The sequence below is a fragment of the Myripristis murdjan genome, chromosome 4 (genome assembly GCF_902150065.1).
Source record: "Myripristis murdjan chromosome 4, fMyrMur1.1, whole genome shotgun sequence".
NCBI classification, from domain to species: domain Eukaryota; kingdom Metazoa; phylum Chordata; class Actinopteri; order Holocentriformes; family Holocentridae; genus Myripristis; species Myripristis murdjan.
Window position 1 is genome coordinate 31,677,876 of NC_043983.1, and position 15,553 is coordinate 31,693,428.

At 41.4% G+C, this 15,553-nt stretch overlaps 1 protein-coding gene across 1 annotated transcript in view; it reads left to right on the forward strand.

Annotated features, from left to right (window-relative positions):
- naaladl2 (N-acetylated alpha-linked acidic dipeptidase like 2) overlaps positions 1-15,272 on the forward strand; it is a 331,707-nt gene extending 316,435 nt beyond the window's left edge. Inside the window, exons 14-15 of the mRNA XM_030048811.1 lie at positions 101-299; positions 15,038-15,272. Coding sequence (XP_029904671.1) covers positions 101-299; positions 15,038-15,272 — 434 coding nt within the window. The remainder of the gene's footprint in view (positions 1-100; positions 300-15,037) is intronic.
- The last annotated feature ends 281 nt before the right edge of the window (positions 15,273-15,553 follow it).

Consider the following 15,553-nt stretch of genomic DNA (forward strand, 5'->3'; position numbering starts at 1 on the left):
AGGTTTGGGCGCACATGTAACTGTATGTTTTGTGTACCTCAGAGTGAATTTTCACATGGTGTCTCCATTCTTTTGTCCACTCCCTGTATCATGTATCCAGACAACGGCGTGGTTTCCCCGGCCCTCCTGTCCTCGGCCTCGTCCCTGAGAGACCGAGCTGCGTTCTTCCAGTCGGAAACCATGCGGCCGGCCAACGACCCCAAAGAGCGCGACCCTTCCCACGTCCGGATGCTGAACGACGTTCTCCGCGACCTGGAGAAGAGCTTCCTCATCTCTCGCCCTCCACCTGGAGTTTACAGGTACTTCACGTTTAGAGGTGTGTCAGTGGCAGTTCTTCAGAGTCCGGGGAAACTGGAACTGAACCGCCTTCTTTTTAGAAATTCACCAAGACATGTACTGGATCTGGAGAACCGCAGAAGCTTAACTCCTCTGTTATTGTTGATAGTGAAACAAATATTAGTAGAGATATGATTCTGGTGAAGCAACAGGTCTGCTCTATTTGGATGTGCACAAGTTTTGACCCATCGTTTCTGCTCAGTCATTACAAGTCCTCGATCAGCCTGCATTAATACCTAAGCCACAACTGGGATAATTTAATATACAACTTGTGTCTCAAGCAAATGGTTGCAAGATTATCCCTTGCACTTTCAGTCATTTAAAAAACAGTATTTTTTGCGTGACAGTTTATTTTTTTCCGAGCAGTTGCTGTAGTTCGGAGTTTTCTGTAGGAAAAATCTGCGTTTGTGATTTCCTGTTTCTGTTTTCCAGCTCGGCATACCATAGCTTCTAGTTTTCACCATCACCAAAACTGTGCCTGTAGTTCCTCAAGGGCACTGATTGGTCCAATTCAGATGGTTTCATGAGTCAAAACTAGTTTACATTGATTCTTTGGACAATGATACAATATTTGCTGATGTCACAAAGTCAGCCACGATACAGTTTTGATTCCATTCAATTCAGGGGCTTGGGATCAACCATTTAACACAATCAGTTACATTACAATGCCACGTTTCTGGTTTAGGTGCTTGGCCAGGTTTCCTGAGTCTCTTATCTCAGTGGTTCCCAACCCAGTCTTCAAGGCCTCCCTGTCCTGCAGGTTTTTGTTTCAGCTCTACTCTTTAACACCTGATCTGTTTAAGGGCTGCATGCTGATTGGCTGAAACAGATCTACCTGAAGAGGGCATGGATGAAGGTGCATGGGCCTTAATTGGGTCAGGTGTGCAAGAGTAGAGCTGGAGCAAAAACCTGCAGGACAGGGGGGCCTTGAGGACTGGTTTGGGAGCCACTGTCTTATCTCATATTGGCATTGTTTTCATATGACATGTGATTAATCAGTTGACTCATCCAGATTTTCTCTTAGTATCTACGTTATTGGGTTGTTGCTCATTAGACCGGTATATCAATCCGTTGCACCTCTAGTCCTGCACAGTGCACGTCGTGAACACTGGACGAGATTATTTAGTGTAAATAATCACAGAAAATCATCAGATGTTGTTACTCACCTATATGGAGAACAGTTGACCTTGATGGTGGGTATGTTTTCTCTTTTCTATCACCCAACAGTCCAACCTTAATTCAGGCTGATTTTAACATCCCAACAATCCCTGGCGCTCGCTCTCTCCCCCCCCGAGCTCCTCAGCTGTCTGCTTTTCCACCAGCTTCTAAGAGAATAAATGGGATCTCCTGTTCAGCGTTACTCACAGTTTATGGTGGTAATAGACATGTTAATTGTCCTAGACTGCCATTAGCATCCAAGCTAAAATTAGCTGCTTCATCATGCTCAGAAAGCATTAAGGCTTAATGGCACCCATTTATAAAGGAAGTTACCATTCCCTCACAGGACCTAGACAATTAGACAAGGAGCGATGAATAGCCTTTAAAAATGTTTACTTCGACAGTTTGTTTTGTATTTTTGGTTACAAACCTAAGGTACATCTTCATTCAACATTAAGCCACAGTTATTATCCTTTCGATGGATATGAATGGATTATGTTAGAGCACAAGAATGAAACTCATAATATCCTCTCGGTGTGCCAGTAATGCCTTTACTTTTCATATTTTTTTGCGGGTATCTGTGAAAAGTAACCTCTCATTAAATTCGATATCTTATACACTGAGTCTTAAAATAGTTTGCCGAGAATCTCATCTGCCACCGATGTGACTGCTAGGACATTGTGAAGGGTATTTGGCAAGTCAGTGCAGACCCATTTGTGGTCTAGTTGTAAATATTTCAGTTTCAAGATGTGGTTGCTGCTGACACTGTAATGAAATTCAGGATAATAAGCACCCCTGACCACCAGCGGGGTGGTGAGTGGTCCCGCTGTGTGCCCTGCGGGGCTTCATACTATGGTTAAATTTTAAATGTCAACTTCCCACCAGGGTTACACAACTGTACAGCTGAACAGCCGTACACCTGCACAACTGATGAATGAATATTATGGAGCATAAAAAAATTATAAAGATCATCGGCCATCCTAAATGTTTTACATAATTACAATTTAGGAGTTGCAGTCAAGGGCAGAATTGTTAATACTGAGCAGCGAGCATGAGGCAACAGTGTTTTATCCATCTATAGCACTTCCCATACTGACAGCTGCAGCTTTTGTGCCTTTGATGAGGAAAGTCAGCAAGTTCAGTATACTGCAACTGGAACATAAATACTGCTTCACAGAGACGGGAGCATCAGCTTTTATCTTCCAGTATGATGTGTTAAGACTCCAGTGGAGAGAAACAGACAGAAAACAGGAGTAATGTCTCAACCTCTGCCACGCGGGCTGACTGGCACACAGATTTCCTTCAGTGTTGTGTCTTTGCTCTAAAAACAGCACTGATTTAAGTGCCAGGATAATCAAAAGACATAACTAGGACGCTGCTGTAATTACAAACTAATTAACCAACGTGTGGTGAATCTTTACAGATGTGTGTCGACACCCAGTTTATGGTTCATACTTTTATTTTGTAACTCGTTCCCCCAGTTAACCCGGTCTCCTAAATATTACCTAATCACGTTTCAAGGGAAATGTATTTTTGTCGTGGATTACATTTGTTTCTAATGTACAAAAATGATCATATCTTGTATATCAGGTCCCGCGGCATTTTAGCCAGTTTGGTTACTTTTAGCCACCAAAACCACTTGGTTAAGTCAGAGAAAGGCTAGGGTTAGGCACAAAAACCACTTGGTTACAATATAATAACATAACATGTATAAAAACCGAACACCACAGTCGCTTCATGCTGGACTCAAACTCAGGTCGCCTGGATAAAAGTCTTTTGTTCGCCTCTTTTACTGCCCCCCCGTCTCCTGGAGGGGCTTCAGACTAAGAGATTACAAACCATCGTGTGATATGATACAAACAAACTTAACTTACAGTATACCTTCCCCTCGAAACGTTATTGAGAATACAGTTTATTTGTATGAGAGTGTAATTTTTAGAGGACAGGGCTCCTTCCTTAAACCAATTTGAAGGAGATTTTTCAGTAATAATTTCCTTTATTCATACTGCATACGATACTAAATGTATGATTACATCCCTATCAATAAGACATTTTAACATGAAAGGTGCTCACACATCTGATCCCACCCTGTGCTGTCCTGCCCCGTCCTGCCCCACGGAGGCAACAAGGGGGGCAAATACAGTTAGAGCTTCCTTATGAAATCTGAAATACAGTAAGTCCGACGTGAAAGGTAAAAAGGACGGTCAGCTGATGTTGGTGTAACCTTTTCTGGTGTTAAAGTGACACTGGACTGTTATCAAATTGTATTCACCATGACTCACCTGAATCACCTGATGTGATGTGACTAGATCGAGTCCTGAGGAGACAGAGGAGAAAGACAAGGAGAGAGACAGAAATGGATGAAAAGGAAAGGAGGAAAAGGAGAGGAGAGGAGACGAGGTGTCCATTAGTCTGTAATCCACAGCTCTTACAGTATGAACTCCACAGAGCAGAGCGAGCAGGAAACATGAAATCATGTGGGGAAAAATGCAGCGCTGCCTCCTTTTCAGACTGAAATGTTCTTGGCAGACCTTGGCAGCCGAATGAACTGAATGATAATCGTGTGTGTGTGTGTGTGTGTGTGTGTGCGTGTGTGCGCATGCGTGTCCTGCGGAGAATTTTTAAAAAGTTGTTTTGTGCCAAGTATTGGCAGCAAAATCAATCCCTGCCTGCGTCGACACAATATAAATCAATAAGTAAACACTGTCACAATGTAAATGTGAACAATAAATAAGTTATAGCACCGGGAACAACAGGCAACATTTTGAAGTTTATTTTTTCTAGTATTTACAGTTCATGTGAGAGCGTCAAGGTAACAGCAGTTTAACTTGATCAGGACAAAAAAGATTCAGATTGTGATTCAGATTTGACCTTGTAGAGCATTTAACTTCACATCTATACGCAGAGAGTTATTTATTATTAATTTGTTATGCCATTAATTAAAAAAAAAACAAAAAAAAAACATCTGTTTATACGGGGAAAATCTTTTGGAAATGTTTCTTTAAACACAACGAGGACCTAAATATAAGCTGTATGAGAATGTGCAAACAAGCTGTGGAGTGAGCGAGGTGGTTCGACTTACAAATGCCAGCATGAATATAGTAACAAATCCTAAGAGTGTGTAAAACTGCAGAAAACAAAGTCAGATGACAAAAGTGTGGGTGAGTCATTTATTTGCATAGACGTTTTCACTTTCCACACTTTCTACACTCTTATAAAAGGGGTGTAGAAAAGGCAGAAAAAAATCAAAAAAACATTCTTTCACCACTTGCATTTTCATAGCTAGATGTTTACATTTAAAAAAAAGAAAAATCTGATGACATTAGAGACTCGCTGACACATTTTGGCTACACAAATCCTTCATCAGAGCAAGTTTCAGAGTTTTCAGGGACCAAAAAAACATGGACAGGAGGCCAAAAGAGGCAGAGAAAAGTTGCATTTCTTTAAAAAAAAAAAAAAAAAAGGCCAGTGGTGCTGCTAGGCGAGGCTTTTTCTGTTCCAACTTGTTTGTGTGTGTCCTGTGCTCCGTCTAGTTTCCTCGTGTTTTTATTTCATCATTCCCTTCGGTGAGTAATACTTTACTAGTCAGATCCAGGTAGGCAGATTATTTGAAAAGTCCTCTGAAACATGTGTAACTAAAAAAAAAAAAGAATCTACAAATGTGAGAAAAGTTGTTTACTGTCAGTTTTAAAGGAGAAAATACTATAAGAGGCGACGTGTGCAACAAACATTGCAGTAACAATAAAACCACGACAGCATTGCCAAGAACGCCTCAGCTCACTGTTTTACCTGATGCAAACTGTCTCCAACAATTTCCATTCATCAGACTTTATCAAAAGCCCGATTCAACTCTAAAAAAGCCTTCATCAAATAAATATGAGGCTAATTAAATAAACCAGTGCAGTCGAACAAGGCTTCCTCTGTTGTCTCTGTCTCGCTTCTGTTCTCACCTCTTTGCCGTCCTCTCTCTCTCAGTTCACATCAGAACATTTGTTACCTCCCTAAAAATAGCTCTTTGTGTTTTCTGCTTTGTGCTGTGACCCCGACTCGACCCCGGCGCTGCCTTCCAAGTCTGCTCCGCTGGAGAAGAAGAAGCAAAACTCATGAGAGGACATTGTTGTTTTGTTTTTTGTTTTTTATGCATTAAAAAAAAAAAAAAAATACTCATATTGCTCTGATGAGAGATGAATTCAGGTTTTATAAAGGTGAGAGAAAAGGTGGGAACTGACACTGGTGAGAAAAAACAGGAGAGAGAGAGAATTAGATTGGCACTGACACTGAAAGACACAGGGACAGACAGGTAGAGAGACATGCTGGAATGAAACTGTGTTCTTCACTATTTTGCAAACACACACTCTCTCTGTGCAACCCTGTGTGCAGCGCCTACATGCTTTTTTTTTTTTTTTTTTTTTTTTCATCAGTAGAGAGGATGCTGCTTTCTGTACTCTTATGTACAACTGGCAGAAATCAAACATTTTACATCTTTATTAATTTTGTAGATGTTTAGGTGACAGACAAGTTGCAAATGAACACTTTGAAAAAGGGCAAGGCAAAAATGAGATTTTCACAAATAAAGTCAATTTATCCAAAGAAAAAATAGTACACCTAATGTGGCCACACCATTTTTTTCCCACTATACATGTAACCTTTCATGAATTATATATATCATAAGATAAAATGACTAAGAAAAAGAAAAAAAAGCAGACCAAAAGCCAACTAAGCCTAACCGCCATCATTTACCTACAAGGAAATATTCACATTTCTGTTTTGAATCCTCATAATTCTCACATCTTTTTTTAACCAATAAATCCGTCCATTCTGTGAATCATGGAGCCTTAGGATTTCTCCAGTATTCAAGGACCAGCCCGAACGTGGTTTCAGTACCCAGACAAATTATCTTGAATTTACACCCTTTGCTTCAGATCTGTCAGCTAAAAGGTAAAGTCAAGTCCAGGTGTCCTGGGAACAGGAAAACTGAGATGATCCTCATGGTGGCCATGGTTTTATTCCATAAGAGATGCACCGCAGTACAATCCCATAAATAACGCACTTTCTGCATCACATCTCCAACATGAATCGTTTCCTGGTCAGTCGACTGTGAGCAAAGTAAAATCTGTGTTTAACTGTAAAGAACACCAGCTTTCCTTGACATTATGACCAATACTTTTATTTTTATTCCACTTTTTTGTCAAATTTCATGCACCAAATCTTTTTGCTACACAATTCTCAAATTCCCACTGTCAGCACTTTCAGCCTTGAGCAACGTTTTATAGAAGCTGATTACAAAAAAAAAAAAAAAAAAAAAAAAAAAAATTGGTTATGTTACGTATGGCGTATGGCATCATGTGTTGCAGTTTCCACACTGTAGCATGGCTACAAAATTGGAAAATTCGTGATTATGATGCAAATTTGCACTAAATTACCTACCTCAGTAATGTGGTACCAGTGCCCCATTAACATGCTAATGAGTTGCTATGGGAACCACTGTGATGCTGCTGCATGTTATTGTCGGACAACAGTGATAAAACGAAGAGAACGAGGCCTAAGCTGTCATCTTGAGACAGTTTTCTAACACTCAAGCTGAAGGTTGTGTACACCACCAGTTACATATGAACAGTATTTATGTTCCTGTGCTTAGATTGTGAAATTTCCCCACCGTGGGACTAATAAAGGAATATCTTATCTTATCTTATCTTATCTTATCTTATCTTATCTTATCTTATCTTAGATCATTTAGTTCTGGGAGTCTGTGTCATTTTATGGTGCCTTTACATTTATAATGAGGTAGAGAACCTTCTGTCACTATTTTTTCCCAAAATATTGTCTTTTTCCCAACACAGAAACAAGGGTTAAATTAATGTTTTTCAGTTTCTAAATGTTTTATCTGCTTCTTTCCATGTTGATACTGTGTGGGCTAATATTAGCTTTATGTATTGATCTCTCACATGGTCTTCTATCTGTTTGTCAGCCTATCTGTCTATCTAGGTCTCTGTATGTATGGGTTGAAAACTCATACATCTTTCCAACTGGACCCATGCCTCTTCCTCTCCTTCTCTTGGCCAATGGTGAACGTGTTTAGCTCAAATGCAATATTGTATAGTTCTACTATTTATTCTGCTATGTATTCTGTTGTCTAAAATAGGGGTAGTAATCAGCATGTCAGGTTAAATCTGACATCAGCATTCAAGACACACAGACCGCTCAACAACGAAAGCCCTACTACAGTCAAAACAGTGGTGTGTACAGTACAGCAGTGTGGATGGAGAAAAAAAAAATTATTCGTGTTTTCAAATTTAATCATCTTAGCGTGGACATAGCCTGTAGCACCGCGAGTCTCTCTGGGAGGCTGTTAAAAAGTGCTGGAATAATGTCTCAAATTCTACAAGAACTTATACAATCGATGCCAGACTGACATGCACACACACACACACACACACACACACACACACACAGAGCTGTCAGAGGTAGATGGATGCTGGAGCTCCTGTGTGAGTGACACCTGGGACCAGCAGCCTGAGCTTAAACCCAATTTGTTGTGTTAGGGAGCAGGAGGCGGCCTCCATTAAGAGTGGATGTCAGGCTGCCGGGGGCCACAGCAATCGATAGCAGGTGTCTGTATGTACACTCTCTACACTCGGAGGTGCTTCAGAAAGACCCCGGATCCATTGGAGACCACTCACCAGTGGTTATCCACGACCATAATATAGCCCCGGTGGACTCTGACAGATACCTGGTCATATACATCGACAAAGGGGTGACATGGAGCGTCACTCAAACTGACATGGAGGGTTCAGGTAAAAAAAATGTCCAATGGCGGCTAAGCATCCCTCGTAGGCTGAGGGTCTTTGTTGGAAACCAGGAGGTGTTGCTGCTCCTCCACCGCGCTGTAGCCGAGAGCGTCCTGCTGAGAGCCCAGGAGGCCCGGCGAACACGGAGAGCCATTAAAATCATGGGAGTCAGGCTTATAGTCAACTTATTTCAGACCCCTCCCATGTCCTCCACCCTGAGCACCGGCCTCTTCCCGTGAGGCGGACACTTCAGAGTCTCCAGTGCAAATTAAGAACTCACTTGTCCCTCGCTCATTAAAGCCCTAAAAGACAAGCTGGGCCATTTTTTTTTTTTTTTTTACTGTAAAGCACTCTGTGTATTCGTACTGTGAAGGGCGCTAAATAAATAAAATTTTACTTACTTTACTTACTTTACTTACTTAGGGTCTTACGTCATTAGCGCTGCTTGTAATTTTAACTGTACACATGAACACTTTAAGATTTCTCGGTGGTGATGGGATGGATTTACTGCACATATTATGTACATCATTATGATGACCACAGGCTTGTTGTATGACAGGCAGTGCGCACTCTATTTAATGGTTGATGGCATTTCTGCACCTAAAAAAATACATTTCCATGCAACAAAACTGCATTCTTGATTACATTTAGGAGGAAATGCATTTTGGCCATTTTGGTGTGGATTCTGTTTGTTTCTGACATATCTTTCTTTAGAGTTTCACTGTCATATTGTTAGGGTTAGGCATCAAAACCACTTAATTACTCTACAGCAGGTGATGTCTACTCTCTAGCGGTGCAGTACACAATCACTGGACACACAATCATTGGGACAGAATTTTACTAAAAAAAAAAAAAAAAAAGCTTGTTTTTCACTAGCCACGCCTGCACACATACACATACACACCTGTATACGTATTAAATCACCTTCAGACAAGACAAAATCAATGGAGAGAGATGAATTATTTTCCCCCTTGAGGTGGGCGGGACTTAAATGCACTCTGTCCCGATGTAGTTTTTATTTACTAGCAAATAATTGTCATTGTACCATCTTGAGTTTCAGTGCAGATTTCCCGTGTCCCGTGGTCCAACAGCTGTTTCAGAGGCTTTCTCACCTCAACAAGAAGAAATTAATGGGGGAGACGCTGCATATGTAAATGAGGAACATGAGTGCAGAAGCTCTGATTTGATAAAGGGTCTTTGCGTGCATGGTCCTGATTAATATTCAAAACGGGAATTACAACCATCAGTTATGAGTTAAGTATGTAGTAATTCTTATTTATCGCATGGGCAGCGAATACAACAAACACGTTTCAGCTGTTGCCCATTATCGGATGTGAAAATGCCAAACATATGTCATTTTTCCTAATTTTTTCGGCATGAAATCGGTGAAACTGAAAGAAATTTGTGTGTCGCCGCTTCAGTCCAGAATTATAGGCAAAGTGTCAGCCGTGGATAAACCAAATTAGTCAAAGCTGAGCCGAGACGAGACGACCGAGCGAGCTAGTTTGGATGCAGACGTTGATGCAACCTTGAGATAATGTCAGAGAGATTCAGAGGGTTTGGAAAGCGGGCTGCTGTTATTGAGCGGGCTTTATATCTCAGCCGCTCGCGCCCTGGGTGGGGGGTGTTACAGACTCCCCAGACCGGCCTGTCCTTAACAAGACCCAACAAAACAATCTGGAAGATTTATTTGTTGTTTGATACATAGCCCTACTTCATTTATCAATTCACGACTACAGTCAGCAGTAGACTTTGGGGATTCTGGGGCAAACAGATCTGGGAGTGAAAATTGCAGTGGACAGATCGTATCTTGCTGCAGCGCTGTACAAGACGTTGTAATGCCACTGATGGATTGTGTGGAGGGATGGACTTTCTGTATTTCTGTCCCTTCCTTCCTTCTTTCCTTCCCCCCTGCCCTCCTTCCCGGTCCTTCAGAAATCCCGACTAGCCTCATTGGTGCGTTACTTTACTCTGATATTTCTGAATATTGACTGCTGTTGTGCACATCTGACCTTTGCGTCACTTCAAGATTCAAGATTTCTTTATTTGTCATTTCTTATGCCCTCGCGTACATAAAAAAACGAAATATCGTTCCACCCAGCCCAAACAGTATCACAAGACAAAGACACATCAAAGACAATAATAAAAAAAAAAAGAAAAAAAAAAAGTGCAGAGTCCGGGCCACTTGCTACCAGTATCAAGCTATCTAACAGCGACATCTACTGGAGCCAAATGTCATTACAACATGAAAATCGCTTATAACATATTTGGAGAATATGAAACTTTTGATTCGTGGTTGGAGGCCGAACCGTCACCAGAAAATCAGAAGCAGAAGAGGGAAAAAGGGTAGATGAACTTCGCTGAAATGTTTCTGATGTGTCTACCCAGCCAGGTGTTGTTGTGGATGCAACATGGAGCATAGTAGGACCTCGATTATCTGACCCCCAATCTTACGAAATGACCAGTCAACTGCCTGGCTAGTTCCTTTTTCCATTTTTTCTTCCCACTAAAAGCTGCGTACTATTCTCCAGCAGCCTACAATGCAATAGCCTACCAATCTAATGCTGTTGTTATGTTTTTTGTTAAAGTACTGTTCTCCAGTAAAGTTTGTTCCTGCATGTGTGGTTTCTGTGATGCTGCTGTTGTCCCAAATGGTTTGTGGACTGTACTGTAATTTACATTATGTGTCACATGGTTTAAAGGCTGTTTGTACCATAAAAGTGTTTGAGAAAATGTTCGTAATATATTTAACTTAAGGTTCGGTGCTTTCGTATGCATGTTTGAATTATACAAAATTCCAGCTATCTGAAATATCTTCCTTCCCGAGGAGTTCGGATGATCGAGGTTTTGCTGTAGGGGAGACTGGGGTAAGATGAGCCATTTTTCACATTTAGGATCACTACATCAAGGCAATCATAGTTTTGTCGCTAACTAATATATCTGCATATATTTCAGGATGTTGTGCATCTCTTCAAGCAAACAGAATGAGTGTAAACATAACTGTTTCCATAATATAGCATGTCCAAAAAAAGTGGTCTCGTGGCACAACTTACCCCGTGTATGGGGTAAGTTGAGCATAGGAGCGGGGTAAGTTGAGCCGTATCCCTACTCCCCCTCCACCTTCCTCCCCACCTCCATCCCACCCCTCCCTCACCTTCTCCCTCCCTAAATAACAGTCACTTCTTCACATTCATGTGTATTTTTATGTATTAAACACAATTCAACAGGTACAATAAACAGCTGTTTTAACAGGCCTTAAAGTGCACTTGGGAAGAGAAAATTAACAGCTGTGTTTTTGGAAAGAAAACACTAGAACACTAGTTTCTTGGTGTCCTTGCTGACAGTAAGGTCAGTTATGAGCATATGAACGTAACACATTTGGTGGCAACGGCCACCACTGGCTGTGGCCCCATGCCCACCGGGGGCATGGGGGAGGGTTAATATTTATTTAATATTTTAGACATATAGGCTACAGCCAAAATACACTTACCCTATACACTTAATAAGTAATTGATATTTATTATTTTATTTATTATTTAATATTTAAGACATTTAGGCTACAGCCAAAATACACTTATTAAGTGTATGGGCCTCCGGCTCAACTTACCCCTGGCCAAATGGCTCAACTTACCCCAGAGCTACCATTTTGACTTTTTTAGTCCCCACAGCTAAAATGGTGCACTTTTATGCTAGGTTTATGACCTCATGTTGTAGCTCATAGATACCACAATTGATGTATAAAACAAATTTAAAATGATCTATTTTGGTCTTAACACAATTCTCAGGAAACTGATGATAGACTGAATTCACTTTTAAGAGTAAAAAATGTTTTTTTGGAAATAAATGTCTAACCACTTTACCCATGTGGTTCTTACCTTCACAGACTCCATGAAATGATGCCTTCCTCCTAAATATTTGGTCACATGATCAATATTTTTTATCGTTTCCTAGCAACAGGGGGTGGCTCAACTTACCCTTTGGCTCAACTTACCCCAGTCTCCCCTATGTGGTTTAGCTAGCTGACTCACGACAGCCAGCGCCAAAAAGACATTACGACGGTTATCTTCCCAGCCTGATTGTGAATGAACACCACAGTTCATTGACATTCCCCACCTCCACAGTTTTCATTAGGGACTTGAAGCAGCAGCAGTTTTGTTTTTCCTCCCTCTGCCACCGTCGCATGTCAGTCTGCTGTAGGAAAACTGCACATTTGCTGTACCTAACACAATGTGCACCTAACTGGAGAGGGAATTTTCTTTTGGGAGTTTTTGTTGTGGTTTGGATTGGATCTAGTCCTACACTAACTCATGTCACTGTATTGACAATGAATTGAAACCTGAGTGTTTTCTCTTGTGATTAATCTCAACTGCTCAACTTGTTTACGTCGTACAAAAGTAAAAACTCCTCTTCCGCGATGAAATTATCCTCAAAAGCATAAAGCTTTCAAATGTCGTTTTTAATAGTAAGCTGATGATGGAACAACCTGCCGGTGTTGTTTTCTGCAGCGACAGTGTTGACACGTATTGATTTCGGGTCACCATAGCTGCCCCGAAAAACAGTCTCTGCTTAACATCCCTATTATATTTGACAGAAAGCCACTTTGGAGTGGATTATGCCTTACATAACCCAACACTCCTCTCAGAGATCACATGATCATGTTTTCAGGGTGTATTTTGCAACAATAGCTGTGTCTTACACCTTATAATATTATAATATAGCTCATCAGATGCAGAATATTCACACGACGCTGACTTTGTTCAGTCTTAAGAGTGAACTGAAGGTCAGTTCACCGTGTAGCCCATGAGCAGTGTGTCGTCTGAGCCGATGAAGAATCACTCCATTTACAGGCTGAGACCGTCCGTTCAGCCACTTAAAGAGAAATCAATGTGCCTCAGCCCGAGTCTCCACCACCCTGACCTACAAGCCTCTGCTCCACAACGCCAGAGGCCTGTGTGTTCATGTGCATGTGTGTGTGTGTGTGTGTGTGACAGTAAGATAAAGAGAAATATATAGGGTGTAGGGTGTGTTTTTAGGAGACAATAATTCATACGGTACAGTATGGGTTTCTGTGAAGTGTGCCAGAAAATTGAAGCGGAGGGCAAAGCCAAAAAAGTTTGCATGTGTCCTTGTTTCGACGGTCATCGTCTTCCCCAGATACTGTGAGAACATTCAGAGTGTCAGACTGTTTCTCAGCCAGCCCTCTTGATTTATTAGCTGAGAGAAGATACTGAAGAAGAGACTGGTGGGCGACGCAGCAAAGTGACACGTGCAGGTTACAGACTTACCAGCCACAGCTGCAGTGCTGCTGGTGGATGGTGCCAGTTTGTGTTGAACAATTTGATTTTTGAAGGCTGATAGGAAAAAGAAGCTGTCAATAGCCAATTTGTATGGGCATTATGCAAAGTGACCTAGGAAAAAAACTTTTTTAGTCTCATAAGTATGTTGGTTATAACATATCAAAGTCCTAAGAAATCCCAGTGGTGGAAAGTATTGAAAAATGCTGAAATACGTGATGTCCCAATTTCCCATTGACACCCATGTTAAAACAATGATTTATGTAAACTAGGCAAAAAGTTCTGCACCGCTTTTTCAGTCTATAATTTCTCCCCTTTATTTATACAAGATAGTGTTGTATCTTATACCGTTGTAAAGCCTGATTCGTCCTCTTTCCATTCCAGAAATGCAGGATCCTTACAAGTTGTATCTCATTGGAAAGAGGATGAATTTTTTTTTACATCTTTTTAACAAATTCCTCCAAAATATTAATTGTTTCTCCTTGAATGTTACTCGTGGGGAAAAGCTTCCAAAACAGCATTTAAGTAACTTTGTGACAACAAAACTTAAGTAAATGATAAGTAATAAGTTATATCAATTTCATCTATGACATTAGTTAACAGTGCAAAAAAAAAAAGCTGGTTTTACAAACTGCTGCCCTTTAACCGGTTGAGTAAACTCCACCCATACTGCACTGGAATGTGAAATAAAACTTACAATAATTAAAATGTCTTACCTAGCTGCAGTAAGGGGGGGACATCCATCACTGATATTTTATGTTTATGTCAAAGTGATGAATCAGGAAGTTTTCTTTGCATTTTGGCCTCCTGTCCACAGGAAAACAACATTTCTAGTCGTTTAAAACGCCATTTTCGTTATGTAGTGAGGACAGCAAAAAAGGTACAGTTTAATATCGCAGATGTCACAGCCGGTACTCTGCTTCTTCACACAGCTGCACCTTTCAAAATCCCTCTTTTTTCCCAACAATCTGTATTCATTTGTAACTTTCTACCTCATGATTCACGTTTGTTTTCTCCCGTGACTGAAGATCAGGGCAGAGACCGTAGACTGAGCTCCATCCATCCATCACGTGTGTTTTCTCAGCCTCTGTGGGCTTGTTGTGGATCAAACCAGTGGGAATGATGGATTTGGGCATTTTGAATATAAACCTGATTGGGCCAACATAGCGCCACCACCAGGCCAACAGGGACCCAAGCTCCACGCTCAAAATCTCAAACACTGAAGGGTCAAATTTGTTGAACCACCGCAGAGTGATGTGTGTTTATACCGATATCCAGTATCCACATCATGAAAGTGACTGGGCCACCACAGCGCCACCAACAGGCCAAAAATTCCCCAGGCTTCAAGCAGCAACGTTCTGACTTGTCATGTGCAGAGAGACATTTTGTGCTCTCATAAATGTATGTAGATGTATCGATGTGGCTTCACTATAACTCTTCCTTTCTCTCTCCTCCCTTCAGGAACCTGTTGTACAGCCTTCCAGGGAAAACTCCCCAGTTTTCCATCCTCAGGTTCTCACAGGAAGACCTCGTGCACAGCGAAGCGGTCCGGCACAACACGGTGAACCACGAGGCGCCTCAGCACAGCGCCGTGAACCAGTCCCTGTCTCTCATCCTGCGGGCCATCCAGTCAGCGGAGCGGCTCGTGTGCTTCGGCCTGGATCTGTTCGAGAACTACCCAAGTGACGCAAAGTGACCTCGGACCGCTAAGATCCACCCGCGGCCACCTTTGACACCCCCGACAGCAAAAACTGACACTGGCAAACGCAATCTAACCTAAATTCACTGGGCAAAATGAAACAGGTGGACCAATCTGACACAAGCCGACACCTTGACCCCCAAAATCAAATCATTTCAGAAGCTGGAAAGGATGCTGGAAAAGTCTGGAATCATAAGTAAACCACACATCCATGCTTTTTCCTCACTTACTGCCATCTTATTTGAGTGAAAAAAAAAAAAAAAACACTCCCAGGTGAT